This window comes from Centroberyx affinis, unplaced genomic scaffold (genome assembly GCF_046629955.1).
Source record: "Centroberyx affinis isolate AG114_WGS23_722 - 3 ecotype Tasmania unplaced genomic scaffold, CSIRO-AGI_Caff_v1 ptg006739l_1, whole genome shotgun sequence".
NCBI classification, from domain to species: Eukaryota; Metazoa; Chordata; class Actinopteri; order Beryciformes; family Berycidae; genus Centroberyx; species Centroberyx affinis.
Window position 1 is genome coordinate 3,693 of NW_027283420.1, and position 16,372 is coordinate 20,064.

The following is a 16,372-nucleotide window of genomic DNA, read 5'->3' on the forward strand; positions in this document are numbered from 1 at the left end:
TTTATATGTGAAGATGACTCAATCTGGGTCAGTGCTTAGATCTAAAAGAGCAACCAAAACAACAACACTATCGCTGAATATGAGATCAGCTCTAGATAGCAATTATAATTTATTATGGTTATTAACACAGATAATAAAGATAAAGCCCATAGTGCCCTGCTTCAAGAACCAGCTGTTATTTTCTAATTTGCCTCCTGAAGACACACAACATGTAGAAGATGATCCTCCAGATCCTTGCTGTTTAGAACAGACAGTGGAAAAGCTTTATGGACTGGATATGGATTGGAAAGATGACGATCAATAAAGAATCAACACACATAATGGCTCTGATGCATCAAGAACCAGAATAAATTACAGTCATTGTTTTTCTAATTTGCCTCACGAAGACACATTACATGCTCTGAGCCTGTTATAAGAGCTTCTAATGTCTTATAACCATAATATAATATTTTATTATATAAGGGTTATTTGAGGTCTCTTTCATAACAGGAAAACATGCGTTTGAAGTGAATCTCTTACTAGACTGATATCTTGCATCATTTGTAAACACTTGAGGGTTCTCCATGTGTGTCTGAGTGTGTGTGTGTGTGCGTGTGTGTGTGTGCGTGTGTGTGTGTGTGTGCAAGCTTGGGTCTTGACCTCATATTATCTGCTAATCCGCGGTCGTCTCCAGATGTGATAGGGATCATAGTGGAGTCTGTCCGTCCGCTGTCACGCATGACTGGACACCCCCCCCGCCCCGCCCCACCAGACACCCCCCCTCCCCTCCCTTCCCCTCCCCAAACTGACCAACACAACATATCCTGATAAACTGCTGCTGTCCTCACTCTCTCTGTTACAGCAGTTTCATTCCAGGCTGAAATTTACAGAATATGTGGCTGTAGCTAGGGATAGGCTATATGGTTGAAATCAATATTATGATAATCATAAGGATTTTTCTCTATATCAATATATATCATGATATGGTTCATGTATGCAAAATCACGTTAAATAATCAAATTAATGTTCATCTCATTGAATCGAATGGTAATGTTAGGTGTGATGTCAAACAAAACTGAAATTTTCAAATAATATTCCTGAGTTTTTATGTAAAATTTGCTTGTCATCATCAATTCAGACAGCAGAAATGTGTGTCACGATATCAAAATATCTTCATATCATCACAATATGATTCCACTGAAAGATGATAAATGATAATATTGAATTATCGCCCAGCCCTGGCTGTGGCAGTAAAATGTTTGGGGATATAAACTTGTGACCGGGCCGCCAGTTCGAATACCGGGAAAATCTGAGTGAAGCAAAGCTGATTTTTAACTCAAGGCAGAGCAGCTCCCGCTCACGAACACGTGTGTAACTGTATGAACGGGGAGGAAGGGTGTAAAATCAGCTGAATGAGAGGCCAACTAATTCATTATTGTCTTTTAAATGACTTGATGTTTTGTCAAAATAAACCTAAATATTGGTTTGCTGATGCCTTGCTGTCATACCAACCGACCGTCTCTCCTTCTGAACAACAGTTTAGTGATTATTTCAGGATGATCGAGTTATCCAGGTCTTCAAATACTCCATCCTCTCCATTACACACTGTACTGAGTAAATCCTGTTTATATTCATCCATCCAGCCATACATACATGCATATACTGTACATCAGTGGTTCTCAACGTGGGGTCCGGGGACCGCCAGGGGTCCTTGAGGGGGTTCCAGAGGGTCCCAGGCATATTGATGAATTGTTAAACTTCACTATTATTTAATTTACAAAAGGTTAACACAATTAGAGAATGTAGAAGAATGACTGTTTTGGTCATAGTTTCTCTGTTATCTCTCTACCTACAATACAGATAGTCATAGAACTCTGGACAAAATCATATCTGACAATTAAATTATTCTCAGATTTGGGTCAGAGATAAAAACAATCAAACAATCAACAAATGGGGGTCCGTGGCCCTAATGTGGACTAAATTAGGGGGTCCTTGATATGAAAAAGTTTGAGAATCACATGCATACTACACCCATAAACATAAAATGATGAAAGACCAGACAAGTGAATACAGTTCTTATCTTTATTGTATAAAAAAACAGAAGAAAAATGTACAAAATTCATGTAGAAAGTTCACAATAGAAAAAAGTTGAAAAACAACAGCAAATGTACACTGCATGAGACTGAGATTAAGAATCGATGGCAGGAGGCAGGAGCCTGCAGCTTCCCCACCCCGAACCAGGAAGTGCACCGCCACGAGAGAAACAACCACAGGAAGTCACAAGAGTCGCCACAGGAAGTGGCCTACCACAGGAAGCTGCGAGGCTTTCGCAGGAAGTGACCCGCTGCACGCGCTCAGTGAGTGCAGAGGTGGCAATCGCCCACAGGCTGAAGTTCTTACAGAGAGAGAGACACTCTCCAGCTAGTTGCGGAGTATCTAACTAGCTAGCCGTGCTAACAGCTAACAGTCTCTCTTTATGCCTGTTAGCATTACAATCTGATGACAGTGAAGAAAGCCAAATATAACAGTCAACATGGCTGAAAGCACCGCTAGCAAAAATACAAAATGGATGCCAACATTTGGTTCACCACTGATCTAAAAATGTACAAGCGGTGAACAAGTGCTAACCCCGCTAGCATGTAGCTTAGCCCTGCGTCTACATCTGTATCTGTCAACTACAGTGGTTTCATTATGACTTTACACAACACGGCTCTCAGCAATGTCAAAAACCAGGTCCTGTACTGTACTGGGAACATACAAACCAGCACAGCTAAGGCCTGGTGAGAGTGGCGTGTGATGTGTAGCTATGGCAACGCAACGCATACAGAAAACACGTTAGCCAAAACCTGATCAGTTCCCTTTCGGCTCTGGAGGCAGCGGGGGTGAAGTGGGTCAACAAAGACTGGTGTTTCAATCGAATGCTTTCTGAAATAAAACTTTAAATATTCCAGTTTGTCGGCGCTTTAATCCAAAGCACCTTACAGTACCGTTACATTTAGAGCATTTTTTTTGCATGGGTGGCACCAGTTAGCGCTATGGAAAGTCCCGATGACTTAATGTGTCAATGAAATGGATTTCAGTTCAGTCATTTTAAGCCGTTAAACGTATTCAGTGGATTTCAGTATTGCTAACATGCTTGATTTCTGCAGGCCTTTGTGCTTTACAGAATAATTACAAGGATTTTGGTATTTTCACCATCTCAGCTGTTTATACACAATGAAAGTCAATGCATCACCTTCATTTTTCTAATCACATGCTGGGAAAACTTGGAATATCAAGTCAAGTTGTTAGCTAATTACAGACCATTGCTTAAAAAACAGCACCATTTTAGATGATAGAATCAGTTGTTTTCTTTAAATATTGAGCAATGGACAAGAGGCAACAATTTCCAAAACTGATATGTAGCATTTAGGAATAAAACCTTCAATATTTGCTTCTGTTTCGTTGGGTGCTGCAGCACTTTGATCGCGTACAGCGACGTCTTTACTTCGAAGGTTATTCATCCTTATTTTAGCAATTATTTTATCAGTTACAACTCAACAGGATCAGACTTTAAAGTACAGATTAATTCATAGTTTAATCAGGAATGTAAAGGAAAAAATAAATTAAGCATACAAAAATGAAAAGAAATATTTTCAAGAAACCAAAAAAACAAGCTACAGAAAGGCTACTTTCCAAAATAAATTATGCTCTTAATATGAGCAATTAATGTTTTCTCCCAAACTACGATGAAAGTATCAAAAAACTCAAGGGGTCATTTTTACCATCGTCATCGAATACTTTTCAACAATCAAAAGATCCAAATCATATTTTTTTTTTCTTAAACTCAGGGAATACCATCTTAAATCCACTGGATTCAAATTCAAACTCGCTCTACTGCTGCCAACGGCCGGTCCGAAATACAAAATAACTGCCTTCACAGCAGATCTCCCAACACGCAAACAGTGAACTCTCGCTTCGATAAGTACTTTTTAAAGTTCGTCAAATTCCCATATTATTATTTAGATTTAGAATCTTCCAAAAAGAATATGTACAAACGATCAAGTAACTATAAACACTGATGACAGAGGGGTGAGGCCCTGCCAGCTCCCAACACTGGCAACCAGAACGGTGTGGAGTGTGTGTGTGTGTGTGTGTGTGTGTGTGTGTGTGTGTGTATATGCGTGTATGCTTAGTGCAGATCATGCTATTTGTGTCCTTAAATGTCCTTAAACCATGCTGAACCTTGGGAATATTTGAATCTTATGCAAATTACTGTTGACTTTAGTGAACACAAATAAAGCATTTAAAGAGTGTGTGTGTGTGTGGGTGTGTGTGTGTGTGTGTGGGTGTGTGTGGGTGTGTGTGTGCGTGTGTGCAGCCGATTGTCCTAATGTTGATGATTAGGCCTCAACAGAGGGCTCAACAGAAAGGCACCTTGTACGATGAAATGAAACAGTTTCGGATTGGAAGAGTGGTTCACACCTGCCTTTCCCTGCAATGCCACTACAGCATCTCCTTTCACAGTTTACAAGAATGGGGCCTCAGCACACACACACACACACATCAGTGACACACACACACCAGAAGTGGGTCAAATTATATCTGCAATAATTCTTAGCTTTTGTTTTAAGCCAGAAAGTTCAGACAATCACAGAGAAGAATTTGAAAGTCACTTAAGTATACTTTTCTGCGATTGACAGATTACCTGAAATGTTCAGTGAACACCACCCATCGAAATGACCCAGGTCTGGCACACACCGACACACACACACACACACACACACACACACACTCACCGTCTCACACATAAACACACACACCGACACACACTTGAGTCGCGGCTGCTACATAAGGAGCTGTCCCCCGAGAGATTGAGAAAGATGTGGAGAAAGCGAAGGAGAGATTTTACAAAATATACAGGAAGGAAACAACAGTTAGAGTCGGCCGGCCGCAGTCTGTACCAGCAGACAGACAGGCAGGCAGACAGACAGACAGACAGACAGACAGACAGACAGACAGACAGACAGGCAGGGTCCAGGTTCACAGACAGCACCCTAATCCATCCTGTAGGGGGGCGCTGGCACCTCCGTTCATCCAGCTGCGGATCTCAATCTCCCAAAGCCGTCGTTCAGTTTTGTGTCCCAGAAGTCCAGAAGTCCTCCGGTTCAAACGGACAGCAGTACGGTGGTCGATCGGTTTTGCGTTCACCGGCCACAGTACGACAGCCAATCAGAGTCCCAAATGCAGGAGGTCACCATGGTGACCAGTGGTGGTGGTGGTGGTGGGGGGGGGGGGGGGGGGGAATGGAGTAGAGGGGGGGGTGCGGGTCTATGTGAGCCGGTAGAGAGTGCTCAGAGTCTGGGTGATGAAGTTGAGGAGGTCTCGACACACTTCTCTCCAGTCCTGCCACTGGGGGGCAGCCTGCTGAGAGAGAGAGAGAGAGAGAGAGAGAGAGAGAGAGAGAATGATTAGTCCAAATGAAAAACAGACAACACGTGATTATTCGAGATTTGACCTTTATAGACAAGCAAGATGCTAAAAAATGCGCATTTGTGGCCAAATTGACCTATAAAGGATTCTACATAATTGACTTAATAACATACTTGTGACTCAATGCAAGGGACAGAAGTTGCATTGTCACCATGTGTAGCATGTATGAGGAAAGATACTGAATGATCCAATTCTGGACTGAACTGAACTGGTCTTACATACAATATCTACCGACATTTTTAACCTGAATTTACTCAAGTCAGGTTGACTGGGTACAGCTGATAATTTCCAAATGCTTTACATCCATTTTGGAAACATTGTGGTTTCAGGTCTGAGGTGTCGTAACCACTGCTGCATGTAAATGCAAATGTGACCATTTGGGGGGAAAAAAATCATTACTTAAAGTTCATCATTCAATATCTCAGAAACACAGAGGATCCAGGCTGTAAAAGTAGCCTTTAAAAAAGTACCATCATTTCTGCAAATGGGGTGGGATGAGGAGAGAGAGAGAGAATAAAGAATAAATAGAGAATAAATAATATTCATTTTAATTGCTTGAGACTTGACTTGATGCATGAAGAGAAGACTTGAGCCTTGACTTGACTTGGGTTCTGGTGACTTGACTTTGACTGGTACTTTGACTACTTGGGTTGGAATTAACCACAGGGCGACAGGCATGAGAGATACAGAAGACACTCAACAGGAAGATAAATAAGTGTGTGTGTGTGTGTGTGTTGAGGATGTGTCTCTGGACTGCTGGTACCTCACGTGCCTGTGGTTAACCCTCCCTCCCTCCTTCCCTCCCCACTTCTCTCCTTCCTTAATTTCCTCCCTACCTCCCTCCCTCCCTATCTTATTACCTCTCCTTCCTTCCCTGCTCCTTTGTATCCTTTCATTCACTCCCTATCTCTCTCCTCTCCTCTCCCCCCCTCCCTCCTCCTTTGCTTTCCTACCTCCTACCCTCCTCTTTTTCATTCCCTCCCTCCTTCTATCACTCCCTCCCTACCCTAGTTCCTTTTGTCTTAAACTGCTCATTTAGAAAAAGTCCCTGACTTTTGGCTGGCCGGGTTGTAACCCACACACACACAAACGCACACACACACACACACACACACACGCACACACACACACACACACAAGGCAGGAGACAGTTCAGTGAGGGCAACAGCCCCAACAACCTGCTACACATGTCTATAAAAGGGCTGTTACACCCTCATAAAGTGTGTGTGTGTGTGTGTGTGTGTGTGTGTGTGTGTGCGTGCAAAACCAAGGTCTGAGTGAGAGCCAAGGGTAGATGACGTCATCTTTGTTTATGTGCAGAAGCAGGATGGTGAGCGAGAGAGAGCGAGAGAGAGAGAGAGAGGAGTGGGGAGGAGTGAGTGTGTGTGTGTGTGTGTGTGTGTGTGTGTGTGTGTGTGTGTGTGTGTGTGTGTGTGTGTGTGTGTGTGTGTGGTGGGGGGAGGAGGAGGGGTGCTGACAACCTCACGCGATCCAGAGCACAGATAGAGGGAGGGCAAGAGAGGGCGAGAGAGAGAGAGAGAAAGAGAGAGAGAGAGAGAGAGAGAGGGAGAACAATAAAAAAAGAAAGAGATGCAAAGAGATAGAGAGAAATATTATTGTCTGGTGCTTGTTTTCAAACTGAAAGATTAATTCATTCAGTGTGGTTTTAATGTCTTGTGTGTACTGTCAAAATTTACATTTTGTATAAAGCTTCAGCAATGTTGTTTCTGATCGACAGCCATGACAATAAAGTTATTGAATTGATAGAGAGACAGAGAGGAGAGAGAGAAGGAAAGAGAGGGAGAAACAGATAAGAGACAAATAGAAAAAAGACAAAGAAAGGAAAAGCGAGACAGAGAGATACAGAGAAAAAAAGAGGAGAGAAAGAGAGAGTGAGGGAGATTGAGAGGAGGAAGGAAGGGAGGAGGGAAGAGGAGGGAGGAGGGAAAGGGAGGAGGAGGATGAGGAGGGGGCGAAGGGCATCAAGTGCACACACCACTGTAAACTCTTCTCCAGTCACAACACTGGCATCACGTCAATTCTCTCTCTCTCTCTCTCTCTCTCTCTCTCTCTCGCTCTCACACACACACACACACACACACAGGCAAATATCGATCTCTCTTCACCACTGGCTCACACACACACACACACACACAGGCAAATATCGATCTCTCGTCACCACTGGCTCACACACACACACACACACACACACACACGGTTACGCATGCATGCATACCCATCCATGCATGCACACAGTGAACTGATAAGATATTTGCGTGTGTGTGCGTGTGAGAGAGAGAGAGAGAGAGAGAGAGAGTGAATCAATGTGATGATACAGTGTTCAAGGACACAGAAAACAGTGTACACACACACACACACACACACACACACACACACACACACACGAGTTCATCTCAGGTGGAGTGAAAAAACTGAAGTCGATACAGAATAACCTGCTTACTGGGAGTAAGACTAATGTTCATGTATTACTTATATTATTTTTCTTTTGTATTCCGAAGTTTTCAACACTTCAGCCTCTTTACCCGACTTGCAGGTTTTCTACACCAGCAGCTGTTATCTGATTATCTTATTGACGCCTTGCATGACAAACGTCCACAGCTCAGTCGCAAATTTCTAAACGCGCGTCGGAGACTCCCCGCCGCCACCGCCGCTGGAGAAACGTGTGGCGCTCCATTATGCGAACCGTCAAATCGCTCAAATCTCATTTCCCACATTTCCTTGTTTGTGCGAGGCGGGGGAAACTGAGGAAACATCATTTCTGCTGCTGGTGTGGGACCGAGCTGAAACTGTTAAAGCCACCTTTGTTTTATTGTTTGTGAAAGGCAGAGAGAGCGAGAAGGGAGAAAAGAAAAAGCTGTTGTGACTGAACTGGACGTCTCCAGTTGTGTTGTGATGTTTTTCTGCACAATGCAACAAGTACTCTGACTAATTATGCTCTGGATATGAGTGATTAACATTTTCTTGTTTCTCCCAAACTACAATAAATCCAGGAGTGCTTTTATTTTTAAAGAATTTTGTGGGTTTTTTTTAAAATTGTGCATACTTTTAAGGTGGATTTTGTTTTCAATTTTTACTTGAACTGGGAAGATTTTTAAGCTTTTTTTTTTATGCAACTGAAGGATTCATTTTCTCATCGTCGTTATCATCAAAAACTTTTCAACAATCAAAGTCTTAATTCACTTCTCTGTCACTGTTCTCTAGTTTAGTCTAGTTTAGCTCAGTTTAGTTTTAGTTCAGATTAACTGTGCAAATAAACTGATTCAAACACTTTTGGTGCAAATTGTGGCGTCTTCACCCCCCCCCAAAACATCATTCAAGACCCATTTTAAGGGTTCAGATTACTTCAAGTGCCATTTACAAAGCTCCTAACAGAAGGCTAAGTGAAGGCAGAAATGCTGTGTGAACTCTGACCCCGGCTCTTACCGCTCTGCGTAGAATCGAGGCGTTCATGTCGTCTCCGATGGCCCTCAGCTGCATGGCCACCCTCCTCACCTCCGGCTCCAGCCCCGCCTCTCCTCCCGCGGGGGCTCTGTGGCGCGGCGAGGCCCGGGACGGCCGCTCGTTCCGGGGCAGCAGGTCAGGCAGAGGGCCCCGCCGGCTGGAGGCCCGCTGGCTCTCCGCTCCGTCCGACTCTGCACAGGAAAACAAGCAAGAAGAATTCAGAAAAAGGGGATTTTAACACAAAAAAAATGCATTTCTACTACTCTCTCTTTTCGTCTTTACCGTCGCTCTTCCTCATGCTCTGACTCTGTGTCTCTCTGTTGGGGTGAAATGTTTATGTAAAAAAGAGAAAGAGGTGCTTTATGTGATACACACAGAGCCTCTGGTCATGCTTAATTGATTCTCAACGAGCAGCGTACAGTAATAGCCTCTTTAAGTTTTACACACACATATAGACAGTCGGCCAAATCATGCACACACACACACACACACACAGGCTACAGGCTATGCTGCCTAGCAAGACAGACTTACTATTTACTGGATAAACAGCCAACACACACCCAAACACACACACACACACACACACACACTTCACCCTAAAATCCCCCACAATGACCTTGATGTTTAGTCCAATGCAGATCATCACATCACTATAGTAAAGTGCCTTTGAAAGAAAACTTGGTGTGGAATATTGTTCTGGCTGAAACTATTTAGCTTTCACACACACACACACACACACACACACACACAGTTGTTGAGGAGACTGTTTAGCTTGAGCTCTTTGGGGTGACGGTGACTTATTTTCCTCTTCATGGAACTTGGGAGAATAATCTCTTAATCTGCTTAATAAGTCTGGTATGGAGAAGAATGTGTGTGTGTGTGTGTGTGTTTATTGTGTGTTTACAGACTGTTTTTGTAAATGGACAGATACCTATACCTTCTGTCTGGTCAGTTTAGCGTGACAAACAGGACTAAACCTATTCAGGCCGCGCTGCCTTAAGAGGAGACGTTACAGCAGCAAGACTTATTGTCACTTTATGAAAACTGATATAGAGTTAATGTTATTATTTTTGTTCCTTTTCATTTTACAGCACTTTGTTACTGTTCCAAAAAGTTGTTTTTATTGTTATAGCACTTTCTAAGAGTATTTTGAAAAGTGATTTACAAAATTATGATTATTTATTATTATTAGTATTATTATTTAAATATCAGTAATAATAGGTATTATTCATTATGACCCCCGCAGTTAAAGCATCAACAGTTAAAGCATACAATTATTTACTTTCTTCTCCTCTTTCTGTGTTTAATCATTTTAAATGTTCAAAATAGAAAATAAGTACTTTTCCAACTTTATGTCGTGGCACACATTTTCAAATTAATTTCTCCACTGGCAACATGAGACAGCCAGTAGCTTTGGATATGAGTTCCTCTGAACAGTGCTGTCAGCTCTTTGGGACGAGTTTTAATCTTCCTGCGACCCGCCTTTGGGTCCCCAGCTTGTCTTTGAGAAACACTCCTCTACTCGGAGACCCACTGCACTCTGCACTGTCCAATCACAGTGCAGCAGAGGTCTGTATCGCATCGCCATCCCAGGCCCCGGTCTCTGGCACAGAGCTGGGCGCCCCCGGCAACCACAACCCTGTCGTTGCCACAGAGACGGGCACCCCTGGCAACCACAGCATCTGCTTCACTAGGAGGATTACAACTGATCCTTAAAGATGCAGGTGACTAGACGGGGAGAGAGAGAGAGAGAAGGAAAGACCAAAAAGAGAGAGCGGCAGAAAAACGGGAAAACCCTGGCTTGTTGCCAAGGTAACTCTAAGCCAGCGATCCTTGAGACGACTCCGTCCTATTGGTGCACAGACCAGGGGGACGAGCTGTGATAGGGTGGGCGAGATGAGAGGGGGCGGGGCTGACGCTGAACCTGTCTGTCTGATAGGCTGAGAGACTGACAAGGAGACAGGGAGACCCCTGGCCGGAAGGTGGGATGTGTGTCTGTGTGTGTGTGTGTGTGTGTGTGTGTGTGTGTGTGTGTGTGTGTGTGTGTGTGTGTGTGTGTGTGTGTGTGTGTGTGTGTGTGTGTGTGTGTGTGTGTGTGTGGTAGAGAGACCACCACTGGTCAAAACAGAAACAGACAGCCCATTGAATAAGAGCATGAGAGGCTGGCCAAACCATTCACACTAACAGAGATAGATCGCTTCAACTAACAGACTAAAACTCCCTAACTAAATAATTCACTGACTATCTAACTGACTGACTGACTGACTGACTGGCAGGTTTATGGGTTAGCTGGCTGAGTGACTGGTTTTCTGACAGATTAGCCTGATTGACTGACTGTCTGACAGACTGATGGACTGACTAACTCAACACCTGGCTGGCTGACTGGCTAACTGAATGACTAATTAACTGACTGACTGACTAACTAGCTGGCTGACTGGCTAACTGAATGACTAATTAACTGACTGACTGACTAACTAGCTGGCTGACTGGCTAACTGAATGACTGATTGACTGACAAACTACCTAACTAAACAGCTAACTGACTGACTGACTGACTGACTAACACACTGACTGACTAACTAGCTTATTAACTAACTGACTGGCTGGCAGGTTTACAGATTGACTGGCTGTGTGATTAGTAGACTGACTGATTAACTAACAAACTGACTAATTAACTAATTAACTAACTAACTGATGGGCTGGCTGGTATACAGGGTAGCTGCCTGAGAGATTTGTAGACTGGCTGATTAGCCTGATTGACTGACTGCTGCAGAGACAAACTAACTGACTGACTGACTGACTGACTGACTGACTGGCTTACTGATTAACTGGCAGACAAACTGACTGGTGGTCTGGTGTGTGCTGCCTGGCTGAGCGGCTCAGAGCAGGAGGAAACGCTGCAGACTGTTTCTCTGCAGCAGCCCGAGAGTGGAGGACAAGTCTGAACATGCCCCGACACACAGCTGACCTACAGCTGAGAGAGGAGGAGGAGGAGGAGGAGGAGGAGGAGGGGGAGGGGGAGGAGGGAGGGCAACTTGTCTGTTTACATTGCTACTACTGTGCCACAACACGATGGCACAGTGCCAAAATTCAAACCTGCCTTTCCTGTAAACCCTCCTGAGCCATCCATCCCATAATAATCCAACCTGTCAGCGCTCCGTCCCTCAACCAGGGACCAGCTCTTCCCCCCCGACTCTCCTGCCTGTCTCCTCTGACTGCACACAAGAGCCCAAATAAAACAAACTGAGACATAATTTACTACTGCAGCCACCGGGAATCACATCACTCACAGAATCACTTTAATCGGCAATTACAATAAATATGCAGAATTCATCTTGCTGAAATTACTGCAGAGACCAACTGACAACCGACAGACGTTTACGTTTTAGGTATTCAGCTGACGCTCTTATCCAGAGCGACTAACAAAGAGGGCAGCAGTAGAATAAGCTTCTATTCCTCAATCACAAACCTACCAGTAATAAGGAGTACACACTAATTAAATAACAACCCGCTGATTTCATTTGGATAATCCAGTTTTTAAAAGATTAAACTCTGGCCAAAAGAGTCCTTCATCCCCACTGCAATGGACATTTTAAATAAGAAATAGAACATGAGCCCATGCCAAAGACAATCTTCTGTCATATGATTAGGATAATACATTTTTCTGAGTCTGAATCTGAAACTCTCACGGCCAAAACTTGGTTGGTGAGAAATAAATATTTTTTATCTGCATGGAAAGAAGAGTGCATTTATTTTTGTATAATCGTATTTGGCTTCATATGCTTAACAATGTAATTTCCCCCACTTGCACCTCATGAACTCAGTCAGACAGACATTGTGCTTTGTCTCGTGTACAAAACCGGTAGGAGCTGTTTGATCGTCTGAGTCCTATCTATTGCGGCCTACGGGTTACAAAGGCCGTCCTGCAACAGAGAGATGTCACAGGTTTGATCCCTGCAACAGCTGCGGTGTGTCTCCTCTCCATCTTGTACAAACTGCACCAAGCGTCTGGCGAAGAAAAAAAAAAACGAACCAAACCGCAAAAACAATGTCCGTCTTGGAAATATGGCCCCCGAGCGCGATGGCAAACAGCCGCTAGCCTGCTGAACTGCCAACTGATAACTGTACTGTTGACTTAAGGGTGGAGGTAGAGAGGACAAACTGCCCTGAGCGGATAGGTGACAGGTTTCGTCCTCCACCCGTCTCTGTACAACAATCTGTTGTTTCTGTCTGACACGCACGAGCAGCGTTGAGTCAGGCAGTACATCAGGTGTAAAATCACTGCTCACTCTTCATGCCGGTAAATGATTACTGACGTGCACAGACTCAGATCTGGGTGTTTGTTTGCGGTTTTTTTTTTTTATACCGGTAGTTCGTCTCCCTTTGATGACCTCACACGTTCCATTTCGCCCCCTTTCTGTCAATCAAAGGAGGAACTTTCCCGTGTAGTGTAGTGTAAATATGACACAACACTTGTTACAGCAAAGTAGCAGCTTCCCAGTAACCTAATAACAATTGGCAGCAAATAGTGTTGCATATATGTAATAAATGTCCCATTAATGTAATAAAAGCCTACCTAATATCTCTTCCTGTTAATGTAACAATTACTACATTATTGGGTTTTATTACATTACTGAGAAGGCCAAATGATATAACTGAACTGATATTGCAATAATAGTAACCTCACAACTGTCACACATTCACAAATTTGGGTATTTATATAGCGTTTAAATAGTTTAAATCTAAAATGAGATGTCTACTATTTGTTAAATCTGACACCAGCCATGAGACGAATGCTGGTTAAAGGTTATTTTCAACTCTAGAAATCATAATTGGCTGGTAAAACAGTGAAAGTGTTTGGTATATTTTGGCTGATGAATGAAAAAAGCTTCTTGCCCTGCTCCAAAGTGTGTTTTTTACCAAGTCTACGCTTCCCTCCTGCAGACCACAAGCCCCAGCAGCTCTACTTTCTTCTGTTTATTAAGAATGCCATGATCCTACCTGTCCGTGCTCCTGCGTAGGCACCGGGAGCACCGGGACCCGTGGACGATGGCGGCGACGCGGGAGACGACGACGACCGCCGGGTCTGGGTCTCCTCCGGCTCCTCCGGGCGGAGGTAAGGCAGCGGGCAGGGCAGGTAGAGCGCCTGCAGAGGGTGGAGGAGGTGGTGGTGGTGGTGGTGGCTGTGAACGGCGCCGGCGGGCGCGGTGGTGACGGCGGTGGAGGTGAGCAGGCCGGGCCAGGCGTGGAAGGGCCGAGGCAGCTCCATACGGCAGCTGTTGTGGCGGGGGAGAGGGCCGTTTCCTCCTCCTCCTCCTCCTCCGGCTTCTGCTACACTCTCCATGGTCTCTGCACGGGCCATGTCACTGGCAGCCTGAGCCACACACACACACACACACACACACACACACACACACACACACCCATGAGAAAGTGATATGCAGTGAGTAATACTGTTCCAAAGTGGGTTCTGTGTCTTCTAAGCATGGTAAATTGAAGAATACCTGAATAAAAACATAATAAAGTAATGATTCCACACAAAAAATAACAACATTGGAGAGCAAATTGTAATTTTACTCGACAACAAACAGGCCACAGATTGCACCGGTAAAAAGTACCGGTTGAAACAGCGTGTATTTTACATTATTATGTTAAGTTTATCAGCATTGTTTTTGTCTCCCTCCTCTCCAGTTTGACCTACCAACCTATATACCGATCCGGCCGCGAGGGGGCAGCCGGTAGTAGCAACCCTTCCTGAGCACGAGACTACTATTTGTAAACAAATCCGTGCCGACCGAGCTCTCCGGCGCGCGCGCACACATACATACACACACACACACACACACACACACACACACACACACACACACACACACACACACATACATACATACGCGCCAAAGCACGCGAGTCTCTCGACGTTTCAACGGTAATAACACAGTAATGACGCTGATAAGGAGGAAAATATTAACGCAAAAAAAAAAAGCGTAAGGGTTCGTCAATTCACTAAAACACATGGTACGGTAAAATCCCTAACGTTACGTGTAATATAATTTGCCACCAAAACTCCCAAACCCGCTTGAATTTATGGCGACAAAGTAGAGTAATGGCTGATAACTGACAATATTGGGGTATATCCAATTGACGTCGATACAAAATAGAAAAAATAAATAACGAAACAAATATCCGTGAGGCGAGAAACGACCCTACTTAATTCTAATGTGGTTCAGAAAACACACGAGTCGCACGCAAAGATCGTTAATTTGACAATACTACAAGGCGTTTAACATGCAGCCACCGGGGTTTCTTGACAGTCCTCCACCGGACCTCAGCCACACATCGCCGGGTAACACACACACACACACACACACACACACCTCTGCCCCTCGGTATTTTCCAGGTTTTTATCTCTTGTCCCCCCCCCCCACACACACTCAAAACCCCTCTACACTGGTCCAAAAAACTCTTTACTCTCCTCGATAGTTCGTGTTGTTAGCAAACATTAGCTAGCTAGTCGAAAATGTCACAAAGATAAAAAAATAAAAAAATAAATAATCGAGAATCAAAGTAAAAAGCAGGCAAGACATTTCGCCGTGCCAATCTGCCAGAGTTGAAAACGCAGCTAATTTTGACAGCTGGACAGATGATGCAACTTGGCTTTAACTGTACTTGCTGTCAGATCCACACACATAACAGTCAAGTTCTGCAGCAACGAGTCGATATTAACGATTCCCACTTACTTGGTCTATCTGACGATCCGTGGTGAGAAAGTGTCTGTCTGCAGGTCAGAAACCGACGGCAGCAGGTTGACATCAGAGATAAAATGTGCCAAAACAAGCGGTTGATTCAACCGGCGGCGGCGGATCAGAAGAAGATGAGGAAAGTCCACTTGGGGAAAATAATGTGTCATTCCAAGTTTCCCGGTAAGGATTGTCTCGCTATAACAGCCGCCTCGACTGTTTTTAGTTTTCCGTCGTCGTTTAACCCATGAACAACATCGATGTGCAACCGACAAGTTGTAACGGAGCTGTTTGTTGTCCGTGCTGTTGATTGTACGGGCTGATCGGTCTGAGCGCTCCTCCGCTGCTTTCACTCCAGCTATTTCCCCCAGTGTCAAGCTAGCCAGAACGGAATACAGAACTTCCGGTCACAATTTTCAAAATAAAACCCTCATGGACTCTTTTTGTAAACATCCGCAGTTTTTTTGGTTTGATTTTTGTGTTACAAAGATTAGATTCAACTTTAATCATTCATGTGGGGAAACTGGTTACAACAGCAATAGTAATACGATACAGAAAAACAACGTGTAATTACAGCATATATAGAGGATGTGCAAAATGATGCATTTATTCATATTTTCAGGTCAACAGAAGGCCACATATATGTGCTGAGAGTGTTTGGGCGTTTAGACAAACATTCACCTTCCTTATACAATAAATTCAAATTTCAGCTGTAGATAA

At 44.0% G+C, this 16,372-nt stretch overlaps 1 protein-coding gene across 1 annotated transcript; it reads right to left on the bottom strand.

Moving 5' to 3' along the window:
- Nucleotides 1-5,289: 5,289 nt before the first annotated feature.
- On the bottom strand, nt 5,290-15,939 carry bbc3 (BCL2 binding component 3). The gene is made up of 4 exons (XM_071513066.1): nt 15,653-15,939; nt 13,914-14,286; nt 8,896-9,104; nt 5,290-5,382 (listed from the first exon to the last, which is right to left on the bottom strand). The coding sequence occupies exons 2-4, from the start codon at nt 14,272-14,274 to the stop codon at nt 5,290-5,292; spliced, it is 663 nt and encodes a 220-aa protein (XP_071369167.1). The 5' UTR covers nt 14,275-14,286; nt 15,653-15,939.
- Nucleotides 15,940-16,372: the final 433 nt, after the last annotated feature.

What these genes read in the sequence shown, in the direction of transcription:
- bbc3 (XM_071513066.1), bottom strand. Translation starts at nt 14,274, where the DNA reads ATGGCCCGTGCAGAGACCATGGAGAGTGTAGCAGAAGCCGGAGGAGGA. An exon ending in CTACGCAGGAGCACGGACAG is followed by an intron (nt 9,105 to 13,913) that starts GTAGGATCATGG and finishes TTTCCTGTGCAG; the next exon opens with AGTCGGACGGAGCGGAGAGC. An exon ending in CCTCGATTCTACGCAGAGCG is followed by an intron (nt 5,383 to 8,895) that starts GTAAGAGCCGGG and finishes CTCTCTCAGCAG; the next exon opens with GCTGCCCCCCAGTGGCAGGA.